Source organism: Vulpes lagopus, chromosome 2 (genome assembly GCF_018345385.1).
Source record: "Vulpes lagopus strain Blue_001 chromosome 2, ASM1834538v1, whole genome shotgun sequence".
Lineage (NCBI taxonomy): Eukaryota > Metazoa > Chordata > Mammalia > Carnivora > Canidae > Vulpes > Vulpes lagopus.
In genome coordinates this window covers 106,785,975-106,808,697 of record NC_054825.1, presented here as the reverse complement: position 1 = coordinate 106,808,697, position 22,723 = coordinate 106,785,975, and the positions used below count along the sequence as shown (strand labels likewise).

General features: G+C 38.2%; 1 protein-coding gene across 4 annotated transcripts in view; it reads right to left on the bottom strand.

Annotated features, from left to right (window-relative positions):
- The window catches only part of MAP3K4 (mitogen-activated protein kinase kinase kinase 4), a 110,871-nt gene that overhangs the window by 65,189 nt on the left and 22,959 nt on the right, over positions 1-22,723 (bottom strand). For all 4 annotated transcript variants that reach the window (XM_041742799.1, XM_041742801.1, XM_041742800.1 and 1 more), the window contains exon 2: positions 8,360-8,550. In XM_041742799.1, the coding sequence (XP_041598733.1) occupies positions 8,360-8,550 (191 nt within the window). The remainder of the gene's footprint in view (positions 1-8,359; positions 8,551-22,723) is intronic.

Genomic DNA, 22,723 nt, shown 5'->3' with positions numbered 1-22,723 from the left:
TTTGGCCAATTACCAATAATTCCTGCCTAATTGGAAGAACAAGAAAGGAAAAGGAAAAAAAAATTATAATGAAACCAAAAGCAATCAATAACAAGCAATATGGTTCACTTGCTTAAACAGATATGAGACATTCAACTGAATTTTCCCATCATCCATATCTAGAACTGGCTCCTTAGAATATGTATAAAATGTATTTTTTATCAAGTCCTTAGAATACTTCTGCTCTCCTATATGAGTACTGTCCAAATTCTACACAGCAGCCTTCCTCAAGCTCTCAAATGAGTAAGCATAAACAGATGGCCACCCTTTACCTTTAAGTGTGAGATGGTCATTAGAGCAATGATGTCCTAGATTATCAAACAATGGCAGCAATCTGCAGGGGCTTAGAGATCCAATTCATGGTTCTCAAATATCAGTCAACATTAAAAATCACTTGGGTTCTTGCTAAAATGCAGACCCCCGGTCCCACTCCGAGTGTCTCCAATTCAACCTGGCTAGAATGGCACATTTTGGGAAACAGTGCTTTCTTCAACTCCCTCATTTTCAAGGTAGGACCTATACAGAGACTCTCATCATCTTCACAACACTGTGATGAAGTCTACCATGGAACATCAACACGTAAATATTATGACTGGGATCCCAATCCATGTTTGTGCCATCACATCACAATTACACCTGTCACAGGTAATCACAGGCCAGTGCTAACAGCCCAAGGAAAGGTTAGACACAGAGTGTCATAAACCACAGTTATAGAGAGTAACTAATCTATAAAGGCTTTAAATAAGACCACGTAATTGACTGGGGCCCTTGAAATTAGAGCTCAAACAAGGGTAGCAAGAAAGTCGAGAGTATCTTTTAAGCCAATGAAGAGACACAAAGGCAAAAAAAAGAGACTCTGGCTGGACAGTGAGTCTGCATATGGGTAGCCTGAAACAGAACTTTGACTACCAGGCTGAGTTTAAAGAGCTGAAATACAGATTTAAGTCCACTCTAGCTAACAATGAAAACTCAGCTGACTGACGATACAGCTGACCTTTGCACAACAGAAGCTTGAACTATGCAGGTCCACTTACATCCAGATTTCTTTTTTTTCTGATAAATACTATAAATATATTTTCTCTTAGATTTTCTTAAAAACATTATCTTTTCAGGGCACCTGGGTTGCTTGGTCAGAGAAGTGTTCGACTCCTGATTTAGGCACAGGTCATGATCCCAGGGTTTTGAGATCAAGCCTTACACTGGGCTCACACTGGGCATGGAGCCTGCTTAAGATTCTCTCCCTCTCACTCTGCCCCTTCTCCACCCTCTCTCTCTCTCTCTCTCTTTAAAAATCCCAATAATAAAAATTTCTTTTCTCTAGCTTACTACATTGTAAGAATACAGTACATAATACATATACAAAATATGTGTTAATCAACTATTTACATCATGGTAAGACTTGTAATTGACAGTAGGCTATTAGAAGTTACGCTGTTGGGAAGTCAAAGTCATATACCAATTTTTGACTCTGCAGGGAGTTGACCCCTAACCCTCACCCTGGCATTGTTCAGGAGTCAATTCTATAGACTTGTAAGCATTTTATCAACTCAAATTTACAGCAGTATTATACTCTTTCAAAAACAAGTTGCTAATCATACTACTGTTAGCAAATACAGACTTTAACACACACATTTTTTTTTAAGATTTTATTTATTCATGAGAGACACACACACACACACACAGAGGGAGAGAGAGAGAGAGAGAGAGAGAGAGAGAGACAGAGACACAGGCAGAGGGAGAAGCAGGCTCCATGCAGGAAGCCCGACGTGGGACTCCATCCCGGGTCCCCAGGATCACGCCTTGGGCTGAAGGTGGCACTAAACCGCTGAGCCACCCAGGCTGCCCTATATACACATTTATATACACATATACCTTGAGATATTTATGACAGGGAAATCAGTATGCGTATATAGGAATGGACATGTAGGTTCAAATTCTGATATAAATATCTTGAGGTATTAGTTCTATCTCTATAATTTGGCTATTGCAGTATATCATACTGCTGGCAAAATGAAGCTGACACTGATTACAAGGCAGATTCACTCTGAAAAGAACTTGGTTTGAGTGTTTTAATTCTTGATTAATTAATTTATTTAAAGATTTTATTTATTCATGAGAGACAGAGAGAGAGAATGGCAGAGACACAGGCAGAGGGAGAAGCAGGCTCCAGGCAGGGAGCCCGATGTGAGACTCGATCCCAGGTCTCCAGGATCACACCCTGGGCTGGAGGCTGCACTAAACCGCTCACTCAGGCTGCCCTAATTCTTAATTTAAACTGTGAGGTGAACTAGATTTACTTCTTTCTGCTATGTTAAAAGGCACAAAATTTTAAGGAAGAGATACTTTGACTATCTTTCCCTTAAACCAATCTTAAGAACAGCTATTTATGACTAATTATTGTCCAAAATTTATTAAAATCTTAATTGCTGTAATTTGGCAGTTATTTACCATTATCCTAAAGTACAATTTAAATAATACCACAATTAAATCCTGTTACTCATCAAAGTATGAAACCAAGCCTGGTGGGTGAGCTAATTCGAGAGCTTAACCGGTAGGTTACATCAGTCAGGATGTCACATAGCTAACTTTTTTTTTAGGTAATAAGGAACTAACTGTTCATACCTAGACATCATAACATTGCTATCATATTTATCACAGCTTCTAAAACCAGTTTCATGTTTTGAAAACAAAAATGTTTTTAAATTCCCAGGGAAATGCAAAAATTGGATAAGATATCATTTTGCACACTTCTAAACTGGCAATCATTTCAGAGTCCACCAACATAAAGCAAGAAATAAAATGCTACAATGATGGCCTCACTTTCATCCTTCACACCCCCATACCATCTTAGCAATGGCAACCTCACCTTTGTCCTTCATCCCCGCCCTCGTCCCCAACCAAGGGTCTCCTCTCCTCAGTCCCCTAGCATCCCAGACAACCACTATGACAGATACTAATTTTGAACTACCCTGCTGGGTGGTTACACAATTGCATACTATGCTTGGAAATCACAATGAATGACACAATGAATCTTTTTTCAGGAACTTCTCTAAAGTCTAGTCCCAGTGGTGGATATGTGGGGTCAAGGACATAACCAACCATCGCTTAACTATATTAACAAATTACTTTCCCACAAGGATTGAGACAATTTACACTCCCATTAGCATTGTATGAAAGCTGTCATCTCCCCACACCTTTGCTAGCAGTTGCTCACTGAGTTATATAATAAGAAATATATTTGGGTTTTGTCCAGGTTTCTGGCACAGAACTGCTAAAACAACAACAACAACAACAACAACAACAACAAAAACCTTTGGATTTCCTGAATGATAGGAGCATCTTTTATTACTCACAGGAGCCCCTTTCAATCATATCTGTATTTATGCTAATGAGGTGACTTAGGGAATGCTCCTGGATAGCCTCAGGACAGGGCTGGGCACAGAAGGAAATAATTAGTGGGCTGGAACCTTTAGCACCTCCCATCCATCATCCTAACCTCCCAGAAGGGAGTTAGGAGGGGCCAGTCTGGAGATTAAACTCTATAAAAACTCTTTAACAAGGAAATGTGATGAGCTTCCAGGCTGGTTAACACATCCAGGGAATGGGACTAATGCTGGCGGGACTGGGAAGTCTCAGGTCATCCCCCCCACCCCAACTCCCCAATCCCTTGCTCTTTGCATCTCTTCCATTTGACTGTTCCTGAGTCCTTTATAATAAACCATAAACGCAAGTAAAGTGTGTTCTTGAGTTCTGTGAACAGTTCTAGCAAATGATGGAACGTGAAGAGGGTCTCAAGGGAACTCTCAATTATAGCCAGTTGGTTAGAAAGTGGCCTGGGACTGAATTTCCAATTACAAAAAATAAATCTATAGTAGTTCATTGCTATTATAGATTGGTAGTAGTTACTCTGAGCCTATAATAATAAAAATATTTAAAGAATCATATCCATGTAATCAGTTCATGACAACAGCTACCATTGCTAAAAAAAAAAAAAAAAAAAAAAAAAAAAACCAAAAAGCAAAAAAATTTAATGGTTACTCTCCCCTCCTTACAACATGGTGCCCTCAGATACCTTCTTGTGTCCTTATAGTCCTTCAGGGACGCTTATGATGTCTGCCTTTACAGAGGAGAGACTGGGCACTAATGCCCCAAAGCTTTCTATCAAATGCAGGTAGGTGCTAATGCCTTACAGCCGGCAACCACATCTGCGGCTGAAATGCCCTGTGTGGTCCCCTCCCACACTGAATTCTGGCAGCCCTGTGTAGCCAAAGCATGCAGCAGAAGTGGTGTTATGTGACTTCCTAAGCTAAGAACCCTTACAACTTTCACCTTGATCTCTCTCATGACACTTGCTGTAGGGGAAGCTAGCTGCCATGTAAGAATTCCAATTACCCAGGAACAAGTATGCTGTGAAGAATCCCAGGATGACCATGTTGAAGGTCATGTGGGAAAAAAACAATGCTAGCCAGCTCTCAGTCCAGACACTAGATATGTGAGTAAAGGAGCCATGCTGGACCACAGAGACACAGCTGACACCATGTGGAGAAGTGAAAGCCCACATTTAGGGCCCTATCCAGGCCATGCCAACATCTTCAGCCAACTGAGCCATTCCAGTTAAAGCTCCAGACATAATGTGTTTGAGATGAGCTATGATCTGCCTAAATACGTGGCCCAAAGAATCATGAGCAAAATAAAATGGTTGTTCTTTCACACCACCAAGTTTTGGGGGTGGTTTGTTATACAGCAATAGATAACCAGAAAAAATGCAAATATTATTGGTGACATTTATTAAAAAGATGAGTCCAACTTGGACTGCAGCTCTAAAGTGAATAGTATGATTCAGAGAGCCTTTGCTTGTGGCAGTGAGAAAGGAAGAATGCATCAGTTCATACTTCCTTGGAAAGCTTTTAAAATAAATCTGACCAACCTAATTAATTCTAAAAGCTCTTGAAAATACTAAGAGACCAATATATTATCATGAATCACACACTAGTTTGAAATACTGGCCTCCCGGCCTCAGCCCTGAGGTCATAACACAAATGTCACTTGTTCCAGAAGTCTTCTACCCCCAGGGCTTCCCAGTCCCTCCTGTGGACACCGCAGCAGCCTCTCCTTACCACCCTTCATTCTAGCTCCACCGCACGAGCCTGCACTGCCTATTTACCTGCATGATTCCTATGCGGGATACGGCTTTCACCACAGATGGTAAAAGTTATTACTTCTGTGTATTGGCTTTATATGTATTTTTATTTCTTTTTGCTTTAATTTTCTAAATTTCCTATAACAAACATGTAATCTTTGACAACAAGAAAAAAGAATAAGTTTTTAAGGATTTTGGTTTCTTACGTTTGCTGTTAGATAGGTACAGGTCAAAAGACATATGGCCATACATTTCTTTACCTGGCAGGAACTGGAATAGGTGGTCTCTAAGACTCCTTCCAGAGCTAAAATTCTGTAATTTTACGAAATAAATAGTTGAAAAAAGTTGAAGGAAAAGAAACAACCTTCCATTTTCTATTTCCCACACATCCCAGAAGGACAGTAGGAGCTCAACAAATACTTAGTGACTGGGGTGCCTGGGCGGTGCAGTTTCATAATGCTGGTTTTTTTTTTTTTTAAGTTTGTTTGTTTGTTTATTTATTTATGAGAGAGAGAGAGAGAGAGAGAGAGAGAAACAGGCAGAGGGAGAAGCAGGCTCCATGCAGGGAGCCCGATGTGGGACTTGATCCCGGGTCTCCAGGATCACGCCCTGAGCGGAAAGAGGAGCTAAACCGCTAAGCCACCAGGGCTGCTCGGTGCAGTTGCTTAAGTGTCTGATTCTTGGTTTTGGCTCAGGTCACGATCTCAGGGTCTTGAGATCGAGCCCCATGTCAGGCTCTGCACTCAGCATAGGGTCTGCTTAAGTTTTTCTCTCCCTCACCCTCTGCCCCTCCCTGCCCTCATGTGGGTATGCATGCACATGCTCTCTCACACTCTCTCTCTCAAATAAATAAATAAATCTTAAAAAAAAAATCTAGTGACTGGTTTTCTGACTGATTAGTGGAAGACAGCACACTTAATTCAAGTACTGCATTCAGGTAAGTTTAACATCTGCTGTTTGTACTAGGAAAAAGTCCAAATCAAGTACCAGGAGAACTATTTCTTTTATTTTTTTTTCCAGGAGAACTATTTCTAAAAATAGTCCTGTCACTATCTCAAGACTTCTGGCCTCAAAGTTACTTTAATAACCCTATACTGCAGTTTCTCAATCTATAAAATGTGAGAATTATGCCCTTAACTCCTATTCTAAAATAGCATGGACCAACAACAGCAGATGTGCTACTGGCATCTTCTCAGTTTTACCAGCTCGAAGCAAATATGTATTAAATAATATTGATTCAGTAGATGCTACTTTACTTTATAATATCTAAAGTATTAGATAAGGAACTTCTATAGCTATCTTTGAGAAAATGAATAAAGATTGATTTTAAAGATAATAAATTGCAATGAAAAGCTATCAGTTTCCAAAGGGGATAATAAGTTCAGGTCACAGGTTAATATCCTAGTGCAAATAAACTTTTAAAAGAAAGTAAAAAATTGGGGAGCCTGGCTGACTTAGCCAGTAGAGTATGTGACTCCTGATTTGGGATTGTAAATTTGAGCCCCACACTGAGTATAGAGGTTACATAAAAATAAAAATATCCTGGGGTGCCTGGGTGGCTCGGTCAGTTAGGCATCTGACTCTTGATTTCGGCTCAGGTCATGATCTCAGTATCATGGGATCAGGCCCCACACTGGGCTCCATGCTCAGCATGGAATCTGCTTGATCCTCTCCTTCTGCTCCTCCTCCAACTCACAGGGGCTCGCTCTCTCTCGCTCGCTCTCTCTCTCTCAAATAAATAAAATCTTTAAAAATAAATAAATAATTTGAGAATGCAAAAATCCTTAGAAAGAAAGAAAGAGAAAGAAAGAAAGAAAGAAAGAAAGAAAGAAAGAAAAGAAAGAAGAAAGAAAAGAAAAGAAGAAAAGAAAGAAAGGAAGAAAAGAAAAGAAAGAAAAGAAAAGAAGAAAAGAAGAAGAAAAGAAGAAAAGAAAAGAAGAGAAGAAGAGAAGAAGAAAAGAAAAGAAAAGAAAGAAAAGAAAAGAAAAGAAAAGAAAAGAAAAGAAAAGAAAAGAAAAGAAAAGAAAAGAAAAGAAATCACCTTCCCTGTAGAAAAGAAAGACTATTAAAGCTTAGGAATTCTTCCTTGGGCAAGATTTCACCCAAGCAAATATACACAACAAAATCCATTTCTCTTGCCTTCCTTCTTTCCTGAGGAAGGACCACAATGCAGACAAAAAGTGAACGTGTCCCCTTACAACCACAAAAGGTCAATATGTGGAAGATATCTACAGAAAGGGGAACCTGGCCAGAGAAAGGGAGAAATAGGCATGAACTTGATGTCAGTAAGGGAGACCATGTGATAGGGAAATGTGATAAGGAATAGAATCCATATTTTGTGCAGTAAGAGACGAATGAATTCCACAATACTATGAGAACAATTTTAGGACAAATGGCTTGCTGAAATTAATAGGAGAATTCTAAACCCATAAGGCTTCAGCACTCTGAGGATCTGAGCCAGAAAGTAGAGAACAAGAAAGCAGCAAGTCAGCACGATTTGATTTATCTACCTTAGAAAAGAACAGCTGTAACATGCTGGAGGAAGTATGAAATGAAACCAGAAAACACTTCCAGCTTCTAGGAACAGAACATTATCAGGGCTCTGAGATTCCAAACAGAGAGATAAGTAGAAGGCAAGTTCTGTCCATGATGAGGTACCATCCAAGCACTGTGCTTAGCATGAAGGAGGGCTGTGCATATGTAGGACAGCATCACGGTCACTGACAGAGAGCACATGTCACAGGCTGGCTAGGGAAGCCTGGCTCCGCCTCTCCCAAACTGCCCAGTACATCATGTCTGGAAGACAAAAGCTAACGACTCAAAGTATAAAAAAGCCATCTCTCTCATGTATCAACAGCCATCTTGGATGAGTGCATGGATTCCCGCACACGTGGCCTCTTCTATATACCAACAGGTATACAAATGCCTCACACCGCTGGCTTTAACAATTACTCAGGACAAATCTTTCTATCTCTGGAGAATTATTTTCTCCTTTATTAACAATATTGCTACTGGTAATAATTCAAAAATTAAGAAGTGAAATTTAAAAGCAGCATTAAAATCAAATTCAAGATAAAAAGAAAAACATGATCATAGAAAGGATCAATCAGTAGTTATGCGTTATACAGATTACATACTGAAAGTGCCAAGCCTGTCTATTTTTGTAAGTACCAGACTCACCTTTCAAACCAGATCGATTGGCAGGTTTCCCCACGTTATTCCTCTGGTGTTTGGTGGACATGCGTTTCATCTGCCGAGGTGTGCTGGGGGGAGAGGTGCCATAAAGGTTCTCCGTATTGATTTCATCTGAAAAATCCTCTGGATCAGACTCAGAATTCTTGCAAGCTGAATCTCCCACTGTGCACTCTTGCCTACAAAAGACAAAAAGCAGAGAAAATGTTCAGTAACGTGGTAAGTGAACTCAAATTTAAACTACTTGTGGCTTCTTTTAAGAACTCTTGGTAAAACTTTTTTCTATGGCTACATCTCCTCCTCAGCAACGTGGTCTTTCTCCTCTATCGTTAGTTGTGGAACTCAGAGGAGAACTTCTCTTTCACCCAAAGGGAGTAAGGTCTGCGGTGGCTTCTGCTCTGACCGCAAACAGCAGGAGTACTGTGCAGGCAAAACTGGCAGGCGGTTCCTGTTGTTTACAGAATTCTGACACACAGGAGCTTAAACCTAAAAACGCACAGACTGAGGAACAAGAGAGCAAAGGACTAGAAGATACAAATGAAAGAGAACGAAGCATGTACTTGTGTGCTAGCCACTGGAGGCCTAGTGCACGAGTGGGCAAGTACTTCCTCTTTTGGAAGCACACAGAACAGGAAGCATATGAACACTTTACTGTGATCCGGGGAGCAGCAGGTCAATGTTCCTATGTCCTCTGCTAACCACTACAGAGCAGAGCTGGTGGGGGTGGGGGGGTGGGAGGGTGCAGGGGGAGAAGGACGCTGTGGAAGAAGAAAAAGGAATTAGGTTCTCTTCACCTTCAAAATACACTCCTCATCACCTTATTCTCTGGTAATGCTTCCTGCCAATCCTCTATTCCCAGCCAGTTTCTCAAGTAACATCACTATTTTGATAAAGTTCTATTTTGCAAAGCTAACAAAAATGAAAAAGCTTACTGATACAAACAGAATACAATCCCCAAACAGCAAACTAGAAGGAATCAATCACATAGCTCCTTTCAAATATACACCACCATCTATCTCATTCTGAATATTCTTTCTAAAATAAACTTCATATTTTATAAATCAAACTCCAAACTACATCCAAGATATAACCAGTGTTCTTCCTGGCAATTTATATCTTGATATAAAATCAAAGCTATTACAAAATTGAGGTGGAAAAAGAAAAACCACTCTAAAATATATGACACCATTATTGCTGAATTATACTAACAAATAAAACTTCAGAAAATGAACTTCCAAAAAAATAAAAATGCTGCAGAATTATATAAATTTACAGCACTGAAATCCATAAAGAATCCCTCTGACAGGTCAAAACTGATTTAATCAGACGAAATGACTCTAGATATTGTGAGTACACGTGCCCCCATACATATGTGCACACATTAAGACATACAAATGAAATACCCTGAAAGCTAATGACCACAAATTAAACCATGAGCAAATTTAGAAATAAGTTTTAAATATGTGTGTTCCCTTAGGCTAACTAAATCTATAACTGAAGTATCACACAGTCATACAACAAATAATACAACTTCCAGATGAACTTGAAATTTCCTACAACCACTTCTACACTCACTACAAAATAGCTGATTCAGCTGACAAGAAGATATGTCCATCAATGACAAGGCCACTAATGTCCTCTCCCTGCATTGTGGTGCTTACTATTACTAGCACAGGTTTGGAATGATTAACTCTGCAGGCTTTGTGTCCTGAGGGACTTTGGTTCAAATCCTGACTGCCCTGGTGATTAGCTATGGTGATTGCCCAAATTATCTAAAATCTCCACAATGTACATTTCCAAAATAAGGATAATACTTAGACTCCAGTGAGGATTAAATCCAATAATGCATGCTTAACAAAAGAGTAATAATGGACTGGGGGTTCACTCAATGATTGCTACTACTCCTTTTATAAGCCTTCGAAGTCCCAGACTCATTTGTCACCCACTGAAAGAACCTGAGTTCCTTACTCATCTGCTTAACATTAGGAACAGGGGCGCCAGGCTGGCTTCATCAGTAGGATAAGTGACTTTTGACCTTGTGGTGAGTTTGAGACCCACAGTGGGTCATTGGGTGCCTCCTTAAAAATAAAAATAGGAAAGAAAGGAAAGAAAGGAAAGAAAGGAAAGAAAGGAAAAAAGGGAAGGGAAGGGAAGGGAAGGGAAGGGAAGGGAAGGGAAGGGAGAAAGAAAAGAAAAGAAAGAAAAAGAAAGAAAAAGAAAGGAAAGAAAGGAAAAAAGGGAAGGGAAGGGAAGGGAAGGGAAGGGAAGGGAAGGGAAGGGAAGGGAAGGGAAGGGAGAAAGAAAAGAAAAGAAAGAAAAAGAAAAAAGAAAAGAAAAGAAAAAAAGAAAAAAGAAAAGAAAAGAAAGAAAGAGAAAGAAAGAAAGAAAAGAAAAGAAAAGAAAAGAAAAGAAAAGAAAAGAAAAGAAAAGAAAAGAAAAGAAAAGAAAAGAAAAGAAATCCACCTTTGAGTTCACCACGGTACAGGACTGGAGATCATTTTAATATTTGTAGCATCTTCTAAATCCTTTCAAATTCAATACTATAACTTTTTTCTTCCCCACTAAGATAAAGTCAATGGTAAGGACAATGTATTGCATTACTTTTGTATCTCCAAGTTTCTAGAATAGTGTTCAAAACCATTCAGTGTCTCAGCACAATAATATATTTCATATATTAGAACGGTAATGGTAATCACTACAAAACTACAGCACAAATATTTAGGCAGTTAAATACATCGAGGCCAGACAGCAGGGAATGCCAGGGTAAATAGAAAAATGGAGTCAGATAAAGGAACATACAAGACCTTGTTTACAACATGCTCTCTGCAATGAGGAGAGACATGAACTCAGGAGTCAGAAGATCTAAAGCTACATCCCAGCCTTAGTACATAGGTACCTGCATACCTGACAAATCTTCCTAAAACTAAAAAAAAAAAAAAGACTAATACATAATTTGTAAAGTCAACATTCTAAAAAAACTTCAGAAAATTCAGTTGTGAATATTCAAAATAATCAAAACAATGGAAATAAATAGCTATTAGGGAAACACTAAAATATAAAACAGGCATATAAAATGGTATGTTTTACTGGTACCCAGTAGTCTCATGTGGATGAATAAATTAATAAAATGCAAGTAAAAGTGGAAAAGGATTTTTTGAAGAAGGACTGAAAACACCCAAACTTCCATAAGCCAAGTTCAATGGCAAGCCCCCAGAGCTAAGGACAGAGTCATGATCTGAAGAGAATAGTTTATTTTTCAAATAAGTACCCTTCTCTAATCTATGTATGATGGAAACAAGTCTGGTGCTTTTGCGGATAAAAAGAATCAGACAGTACATATAATAAAAATGTTAACTTTTATGAAAAATTTAATTTGGGGAAACAAAAAAATATTTGTGTTGTGCTGTCATCCAACTATGGACAAGTTATTCTCTACCCATGGAAAATTTCATTTGGCTGCACTCTCCAAATAAAAGCAGAAAACTAAGTCCCTGTAATACGTGCACAGAAGATGAAGATCTCTTGTTTTTAAACCCACACCTATCATAAAACAAAGTCATCTACCTCAGTCTTTATACCCTCAATGACACAATAAACACTACTTATTCCAAAGTATTTCCGAATTATCTAATTTTCTAACAGGAGACATACAGAATCACACGGAAGCAGAGGAATACTGTCGTAAATGATGCATTAAAATAAGAAAAAACAGCGTATTTCATCACTCTTTATTCATTATGCCACACAGAAAATGAGGTAGAAAAACGTACCATGTGGTGCTGCCAGCCACTATATAACTCATAATTAAAATGAATTTTAGAACAGACATTATAATAAAGATGAATTTATACATTTAATACTCTCTTAGGATTTACTTAACTCCATCAAGATGGTATTCACACACTAATTGGATATGTTAATATATTCCATCCAAGTAACTTAGTAACTTAACACATGTCAGTACAGGGGCACCTGGGTCACTCAGTGGTTGTACATCTGCCTTTGGCTCAGGGCATGATCCCAGGACCCTGGGATTGAATCCCACATCAGGCTCCCCACAGGGAGCCTGCTTCTTCCTCTGCTTCAGGCTCTGCCTCTCTCTATCTCTCATGAATACATAAAATCTTAAAAAAAAAAAAAAAAAACACATGTCAGTACAAAGTCCAAAAATATTTAAAGGAATTAAAGTCTAGCATTCAATAAATACAATGCATAATGTCTGCCATCCTATCAAGAGCTATCAAACAAAAGGAAACTATGACCCAAACAAGGGGAAAAAAATCAATAAGCAGACCAGAAATTACTCAAGTAGAACTTGCAAATATGAAAACTGTTCCTAAAATGACAAATACTCTGTATAGAATTTAAAAGCAGATGAGACACAGCAGAAGAAATGATCTGTGAACTTCAAGACAGCAACAGAAACTATCCTAACATGAATTAGAAAAAGATTACAGAAAGAAAAGAAAAAACATAGCATCAGTTATCTATGGGACAATATCAAGCAGTGTAACACATGTATTACTAGAATCTAAAATGAAAAAGGGAGGCACAGAAAAAAATCTTTTAAGAATTAAGGGCTGAGGGACACCTGGGTGATTCGGTGGTTGAGCATCTACCTGCCTTTGGCTCAGGTGGTGATTCTAGGGTCCTGGGATCAAGTTCCGCATCGGGCTCCTCATAGGGAGCCTGCCTGTCTCTGTGCCTAGGCCTCTGCCTCTCTCCGTGTCTCTCATGAATAAATAAATAAAATTTTAAAAAAAATAATTAAGAGCTGAAAATTTTCCAAATTTGAAGAAAACTGTTTAGTTCACAGATCCAAGTAGTTCTACAAACTCCTAGCAGAACAACTTGAAAAAAACTATTGGTTTTGGGGATCCTTGGGTGGCGCAGCGGTTTGGTGCCTGCCTTTGGCCCAGGGTGCGATCCTGGAGACCCAGGATCGAGTCCCACATCGGGCTCCCGGTGCATGGAGCCTGCTTCTCCCTCTGCCCTGCTTCTCCCTCTGCCTATCTCTGCCTCGCTCTCTCTCTCTCTCTCTGTGACTATCATAAATAAATAAAAATTTTAAAAAAACTATTGGTTTTGATTATGCATATCATAATCAAATTCCTAAAAACCAATGATGAAGAGAAAAATCTTAAAAGGAGCCAGGGAAAAACAACTTTGAGAGTCTTAACTTAGAAGCAATATATAATAGTGCAGTGTGAAGGGAAATTAAGCAAAATTTTTCTGTAAAAAAAAAAACAAAACAAAAAAAAAACTTATACACAAAATCTAGGAATATAAACACTAGTGGTAAGTTCAAAAGAACTTGCATCATTTCAATTAACTAACCAAAACCATCCAAAACCTCATTTTGTATTAGCTCATATGAGATGAGCTAATGTGGTCAGTTGACTGGTTCAGAATGTTTCCATGGATACCAATTATTTTGGATAAGGAAAGTAGTACAAGGTCTACATCAATTGCCCGGAAACACTGGTCTTATTTGTGTTGAAAAACACATAAATGTGAAATTTCTTTCTGATGCTAAACTTCTGACAGTCACATAAAACAATGTCTCACTCTTTTAACATAAAACTTTGCCAAGTACTATTCACTTGACATAAAATCTGGTCTAAGAAAAGTATGTGTTGAACTCAATCTGAGGGAGTTTGGTCATTTTTCAATGGAAAACGTGTGGAAGACAAGACAAAAATTCAAGTAACTTGAGGTTACATAGTTTTGCTGTGACACAGTAGGTAAACCACATGGTGCCTGAAATAGCTCATCCATAAAATAATAAAGTTGGATTAGAGAAGTTCAAAAACATCTGTGGTTTTGCAAAAGCCCTAAAAAAAAAAAAAAAAACTTCACTACTAGTTCCTTAGCAAAATCCTTGGAATTAAGATCTTTTAGTCACTTAAGCTCACCTGTGTGAGGTCTTCTTTGCCACCTCTACCTCCTCATTAACCTATTCTCTATTAAATAATAATTAAAAGGAGATTTCTGCTGTTGAGGGAAAGGGAAGGATGGGGAGGGAAGCAGAGACGGTAGATTCTCTAGGTTTCCTTTTTTAAGAACTTGTATAGTTTACTGGGCAAGCAGTATACATCAAAAGGAGCAAGCTAATTTTGAGGCTGCATGGTTGGTTCGTATTGTAAGAGCCATTTAATTAATGTCAATTGATCTATATTGTCAGCCTATTGTTGAACATTTACCAGCTAACCTCCAAGGAAGCTGTTGTCAAAACTCATACTTATCCAACATTCACTAGTTACTTCTTCATTGATTCAGAGAGTACAAGATCTTTATAAACCTACTGAGTATTCGTTTTCAAGACAGACTTTCTTTTTTAACTAAATTTTATTTCTTTTTCAAACAAAAGTAGATTAGGAAAAGAAAAGTATCTCCCATGGAAACAAACAAGAACTATCCCCTCACCCCTCAATCAGACTCAAAGCTCTGTGAGGGCCGGGACCCCATCTATCATTTTACCACTGTTTCTCCATTGTCTAGAACAGTGCCTGGTGCAGATTACGTACCCACAACTACCTACTAAACAAGTGAATCTGTGAGGCAAAAATGTTATCTTTGATACTTTAGACTTAATCATTATCCAAAATCTATTAAAATACAATCACAAGTATTTGAAGAATGTGATTTTTTTAAAGGCTGCAAGAACTAAATGATGGTCAATTTCTGCCATTAATATTATTGTGATTATGTAACCTAGGTGCCAAGATAACTACTATGCAAAACAACTGCAATGGGGTATAAGGAATAATGGTTTGGGAATCAGATTAACATGGGCTGAAATTCTTATGTCCCACTCTTATTAGTGAGAATACAGGTTTTATTCATTTTTTCAAAAGATTTTATTTATTTATTCATTAGAGACACACACAGAGAGAGAGAGAGAGAGAGAGAGAGAGAGAGAGGCAGAGACACGGGCAGAGGAAGAAGCAAGCTCCATGCAGGGAACCCGACACGGGACTGGATCCTGGGTCTCCAGGATCACGCCCTGGGCCAAAGGCAGACGCTGAACCGCTGAGCCACCCAGGGATCCCCGAGAATACAAGTTTTTATCAAATTACTATAAATAAGTCTGCTTGCAAACTCCTTCATTTATTAGAAGCCTTCTTATCAAATGTTACTGGGACCTGTGGTTAGCCAGGTAATTTTAAAAATACAGGTCAAAAAAATAAAAAATAAAAAAAATAAAAACAGGTCAAAAGCATTAAAAATAAAACATGCACACTTAAACTGAAACATCTCTGGTGGCTGGTTACTTTGATGGCCTCCCAGTATTCACACACCTTTCTATAATCACCTCCTCTTCACCTGGGGTGACCCTGTGCCTGCTTTACTAATGAGACATAGTAAAAGTGACACTGGGTCAGTTACAGCTGGGTACTTCAGGGGAGGCTAGCCACCATGTAAGAAGTCCAACTGCTCTAAGACTGCCACGGTCTTCGAAGCCCAGCCTAGCCAGGTGGAGAAGCTGCATGAAAGAGAACCTAGCTAGGTCAAAATCTTGTTGAGCTTCCAGCTGACAGCCAGCACCAACTTGCTAGCTTGTGAGTGAGGCTATTTTGGACCTTCCAGCTGTCCCTGAACCCAAGCCAACATCATGAGAGGCAAAAGAACTACTCAGTACCATAATAGATAGTAAATGGTTTTTATTTTAAGCCATTAAGCTTTGGTATGTCTTGTTAAATTATATAGATAACTACCACAAATATAAAACTTAAAACATTTACTTTTGCTGTAAGCCCATGAATGAGATTAAATCCATCACCACTTTGATGAGGGCCACAGCCTTGTCTTGTAGTATGGGTCCCTGAGAGAAGTCATGAGTCACAAACCTGCAACCAAGTGTAGTATCTACAATCTACACTATTTCATTAAAATAGAACAAGAATCTAAAGACTTCCATGGAGCAATTTTTCTGGATTTTCATGATTTTTCTTCCTAAATGTTAACAACTCTTTCCTATGTCTATTTGATAGCAATTTTCTTCTTGTGACCTATCTTGAGACTTTCCAAAGCACTGCAATTCCAGTTATATAGAAATCACAATTCTCTCTTGTATTCACATTTCATATATTTGTATAAGAGTTTGCTAAATTATGCAATAACAATTAAAACATACAGTAGACCTATACAGATTTAGGAACAAACAAGGAACTCTTGATGGAAAAAGAATGGCACGGGCATTCTAGAGAGTAGCCTATCAGTCATAGCAGTCATGATGCTGTGAGCATCAGTAGATATGTTTTTTTTTTTTTTTTAAAGTTTTTTCTTTTTTTTTTTAAATTTTATTTATTTACGATAGGCACACAGTGAGAGAGAGAGAAGCAGAGACATAGGCAGAGGGAGAAGCAGGCTCCATGCACCGGGAGCCCGACGTGGGATTCGATCCCGGGTCTCCAGGATCGCGCCCCGGGCCAGGCAGGCGCCAAACCGCTGCGCCACCCAGGGATCCCAGTAGATATGTTTTATAGAAGAAATGGACAGGGTCTCATCTTGGAAAGGGTTAAGTGGTTGCATGGATAAGCCCTGCCTTAGATCTTCTGGCAAAAGTTTTTTATGTCACAGATTTACACAAAGTAGATTTTATCACTCCTATACTAAGTAGAACAAAAAAGAACACAAAGACTTAAAATATATAAAAAGAACAGTTACTCCACATGGATATATCCTGCTCATCATTAAGAAATAAAATAATTATATACTTTAAAAAATAAATTTTCAGATGAAGGCTTCTGGAAAATAAAGTCTTATAAAACCACATAAACAAATGTAACAAAATGCTTTAAACACTTCATATTATTATCTCTAACTTCTGCTTAAGTAGAAAACTACTTGAAAAGAACTAGAACCAAAAGAGAAAGACAGAGAAAGAGAGAGAGAAGCTCTAGGTATTTAAATACATAGGAGTCATATTACAGACTGCAAGACAAATGTGATTATTCCTGTTATTTCTGCAATTTTGCTGTAAAGAGTTGAGGACTTAAAAACAAGAGGGCAAAGAATAAGATATTTTCAGATGCACTTTCTTATTTTTTACCAGTTCTAATGGCTTATACACACACATATATATACATCTTTTTCCAAAACTCTGCAAATCAACACTAGATCATATGTATACAGATTAGCAAGGGGACAATCAAAATGGAACAAAAACCCTTCTGAGATGCACATCCTTGAGGCCTTTCAGCCATACAACAGGTTGTACAGGGGGAATGCTCAGGGAGCAAGGTGGGAGGATGTCCTTTCAACACAAGAAGTGAAAATAAGCATGTCAGTCTTGCTGTGAATGCATTTGATGATGAAATGCCAATGGAAAAAAATTTAAAGAAAGCAACATAAAATAAGAATGCTAATTCATTCAAAAGGTTGTTTTAGGCTTAACTAAAGACAACTGTGGGGCTTAAGCAGGAAAAGTTGGAAGATGAAAAACTGGATCAAAGCTGGGAGGAGAAGCAAAGGGTATTCCACCATGCCAAGTGCACACAAAACATTACAGAATTTAGGGAGAAACAAGAAAAATGTTTAAAACTTCAAAGGTAGCAAAAAGAATTATGATGTTCCTCTACCTACTCTCACAAATGAGAACATTTTTTAAATTCCTTTGTTCTAAATTGAATTTATTTGTTGAAAACAAATAAAACACTTCCCGTCATGAATTACTCCCTGTCATTCTTAGAAATCAAGTAACGGAAGAGCTACTTACTGTGGGAAGCACATGAGCTGTCTGAATCTCCTTAGCTCAAGTTATCTTTCTTTCTAATTCGATTTTTTAAATAGTTAACTATAAATATGCCCTATGACACACACACACACATTCAAAAGATGAACCCCACCTGTTTGGGGGGATAGATCTAGGAAATACAAGCATATGAGATCTATTCGCCCAGGTTTTCGGTGGCATAAAATGCAAAGAAAAGTGAGGAAAGCAATTAGACAATTGGGACATAAAAAATCTCTTACCTCTGCTTTGACATCAGCACAGAAAAAGCTCATTTATCTGAGATCAGATCTTGGTTTCCAACATCATGATCCAATTGAAGAACCAGGACTCACTGGAGAAATGGCTGAGTCCAGGACCAGAGCAAGGGGAAGATGTAATATGAGCTTGGAGCACCTTGTAGTGCCAGCAAGGAAGGAAGTGCTCAAAAAACAAAAAACAAACCAATGAGAGTACTTTAGAAGGACATAGAAGCAGAGCTCCCACTGGCAAAAGCTGGAAAAATTTGAGCCACAAAATAAAGATACAGAATTACATCCAATGAATCCATGAGTCTATAGTGATATAATTACTAAAAAATAAATAAATAAATGGGAAAAGGGAGAAGTCTCTTGCACAGAAGAAAATCCAAATAATTTATGTAGAAACTCCCCTCTCAAGGAGGTGGAGTTTAACTCCCCACCACTTAAGTGTGAACTTCACTTTTAGTGATTCACTTCCAAGGAGTAGAGCATGAACAAGTAGAGGAAAAATGTTAACTGTATGGTAAACTGACAAAACATTCTCAGCCTTCAGCCAAGTGATCAAGGTTAACAGCATCAGTAAAAAGTCATGCTGAGAACATGGGCCCTGATACGATGAGAAAGGCACTTCAGCTGTGTGGCCATCCTCCCAAAACCCGTAACTCTAGTCAAACCATGATAAAAACAGCAGACAAACCCAAATAGAAGACTAGTGTACAAAACACCTGATTGGCACTCCTTAAAACTATTAAAGTCATCAAAAACAAGGTGAGAAAAAGCTAAGGAGACATGAGTACACGTGATGGGATATCCTGGATGGGGTCTAGAACCGGGAAAAGAACATTAGGGGGAAATGAACAAAATCTGAATAAAGCACAGAATTTAGTAAAGAATAATGCATCGACACTGGTTCACTAGTTGTGACAAATGTACACAGTAAGATTTAACAAAAGAAGAAATGAGGCACTATCTTTGCAATTGTCTCTCTAAACTATTCTATAATAAAAATTATTTTAGAATTAATTAGTTACCTTAATAATGTTGTATGGGACAGTTACATGATAATGCTGAATAAATGACATTACTGTACAGATACAAAAGACTAAGAACCAGGACTAAATGAAATCTTTAGTATTATGTTAAGCAATTCTTTATCAATATAACTGATAACTGTGGTTGTAAAAAAATTTCAAATGATAGGTGAAGAAATGCCACTTAAATTAGTAACTTCCAAAATGGGGATATGCATCATATTTCTATTTGTTTTTAATCAGCTGTATAATTTGTTACATAGTAATGAACAATTTCCATTCTAACAGTGTAACTTATGCTACCACTGGATCCTGAGTTCTGACCATTTACCAGGCACTATGCTAACTATCTTACATAATTTCACTTAATCTTTGACAGAGCCTTATGAATCCATTTTAGGATTATTTGCCCAGAGGGCCAATTCTCATTGATGATGAGAGGTATTCATCATCAAACCTATTATACACTAGGTAGTCAATTAGGCACTTTACAAATGTTAACTCATTTAACCTTCCTGATGACCCCCAAAGGTACTATGGATATCTCTAATGTATATAATAGGAAAAACAGTTGCAAAGGTAACTTGTGTGCTCAGGTGGAAAAGACCTGGGCCAGAACTGGAGTCCTGGTCTACCTCCACAGCACAGACCCCTCACACCCCAAGCTTGGTTGCTGGGATGTCGGCCCTTTCCTGGTGGCAGACACGGAAAATTACTCTCCCTATAGAAGGATGTCCCTACCAGCTGGAGAAAGAGCATAGGAACGGCTCAGAGACTAGCTCTCTGCTCAGCTGCAGGACTCACATCTTTGCTGAAGTCTTTTAACCACTCCACATCTAAATTTCCTCGCCTATAAATAAAGGTGTTAGCCTAGCTAAAATATTGAGTCTCAATTAGCCTGGGGACACAGTATGACTACAATTTAAATGAAAAAAGAAAAAGTGAGGGTTTTTCTTGCCCTTATTTCTGCATATAAAATAAAAGGCCTACCTCAAATCCTCTCTTTCATGTAGCTATTCACCTTCTCTACCACGTCTAAGAATTACACCCTGTCCCCCCATGGAACACTAATATATACTGGTCCTCTAACAGAGCATTCCTCAGATTAGGCTAGTGTTTTCATTCACTTTGTGTAAACCTGTGTGTGTTTTTGTCTAAAAAAGAGCAGAGAGGGACAGAAAAACAAGCCTTTTAAATTAGATAACAATATTTTGAAATTAGCAACTTTTTTCATTCAGAACAGGATTTTGTATAAGAGATGTGACAGGGGACAATATAAAAATTTAAATGTATATTATTTTATTCTTTGTTTTTGTTTGTTTCTCAGGTCTTTGTTTTAGTGATTGGTTTATTTAGAGTTAAAAATACCCATTAACTGGTACTTTACTGTGTGTAGGTGTGTCAATGACACAATTAGCTCCTCCAAGACAATAACTGTGTCACTCATTCAACAATGACCCTCCTGGAAAGTGCTGTGCTAAGAGTTGGCAAAAAATACATCACTGAACGAGAAAGTCACCATTATTGCCTCCTCCAAGCTTTCAGTCTATAGAAAGAACTAGATATGCAGCACACGAGTATAGACCCCCAAGTCTTTAGAGTATAGCGCTCAGTAAGGCTATCAAAGATTACAGAGCATGCTGGCAGACAGGACTGAGCCTCGAGAACTGGGAGGATGAGAACAAGGCGGCCTCTGAGATTCGAGAGCTCTGAAGGCATGACTGGAAGGAGGAGAGGAGACGCAGGTGACACAGAAGAGGGCAGGGCTCAGCGGAGTTGCTGAACAACTACAACGCCCAGAGCAGAGTGAGCAGAGCAAACGTGCGCCCCCGGGAACAGGCAGCCAGCCAACCACGCTGCCCCCTTGTCCTGACAGAAACATGCCGCTGGATGGGCACTAAGTAGGGGACAGTCGTGAGCGAACCTTCCTTTCTCTTCTCAGTGTCTACCCTATCACCATCCGCTACTGGACAGGCAGACACAGAGGCACAGTTCTCTAATGCCATGCAGACTTTTTCACACACAGGCTATTCACACACTACTCAGTCTCAAAGTCAACCAAAACAACTCTTCTGTCTATACTATTTTAATAAGCAAGATCAACTCATTGGTTAGGGGCCAAAAGAGGAAAAAAACTTGTTCACCTGAGAGAAACAATGCCTGTAGGGATTATGAAATCCTTAGAAATGGCACATTAACAACAATTAAAGCACTACCCAACACCAAAGATGTAATTAAAGATTTACACACACACAAAGTTGTCTCATGAAAAATATAACTTTCTCCTAATTAAAAACTATGTAAACTAGGAAAAAAATTAAATGAGTCTAAAACAATTTTAGGAGACAAAAAAATAAAAGCTCCTATTTTTAATTATATAGCTTTCTTCACTCAAGGGAACATAATTGGTAACTGTGGTTGAATGTATAAGGCCAACGTGAAATTTACTGGAAATGTGTGACCTAAAAGTCCTGTGTATGCCAAAAATAAACACCACCTACAGCTTCAGAAAGAAATGTCTCACAGTATACAATTAAATGCAACATGTACCAAAAAAAATAGGAAATGCCAAAAAAAAAAAAAGTTAACACATCAAAACTATATTACTTTATATTTCAACCACCAGACCATGAATCCCTGGACAATGAATGTAAATTTTTATTATGTGCATTTTTCAGGGGAGTCAAGAGTTCACAGTTTTCATCAGATTCTCAAATGCAATCTATGACCCAAAAAAGGTAGAGAAGCAATGACCTAGACAATATTTACCACACATCTAGCAGGGTTCTCTTCAAAATCCCTCATCCTGACATGTATTAGACACTCAAAGGATAAAGGTTTCAGATGCATAACTAATTCAAAATCAATATTCAAGCTACAAGGTCACTTCCACAGTAGCCAAGAAGAGAGACAAATCCCTTCCCAACCACAAATACTGGCTTCACACAAAACACACTTAAAAATCACATGAATGTCATGAAGTGAACCAACTAAGAAAATAATTTTCAATCTTTTTGACACACTTTTGTTGTACGTTTAGGATAACACAATCCTCCATACTCCCTGCAAAAGTGGTTAATTAAAATGAATTACATTTAATTTAGTAACAGTTAATTTAGGAATAAATAAATCCTTAAACGGTTCATAATCAAAGCAATAACTAAATACAACAGAGGCAAAGCCTTTGGGGAAAAAAAGATTTTAAGTAAACATGGAATATAGTGGTTTGGTAAATGAGAAAAATGGAAAACATTTCATGTAATACAATACTAGAAATGTGAGAGAAGACACACAAGACTAAAGTTATTTATAAGACTGACAAGGGTAGAAACCATAGAAGAAG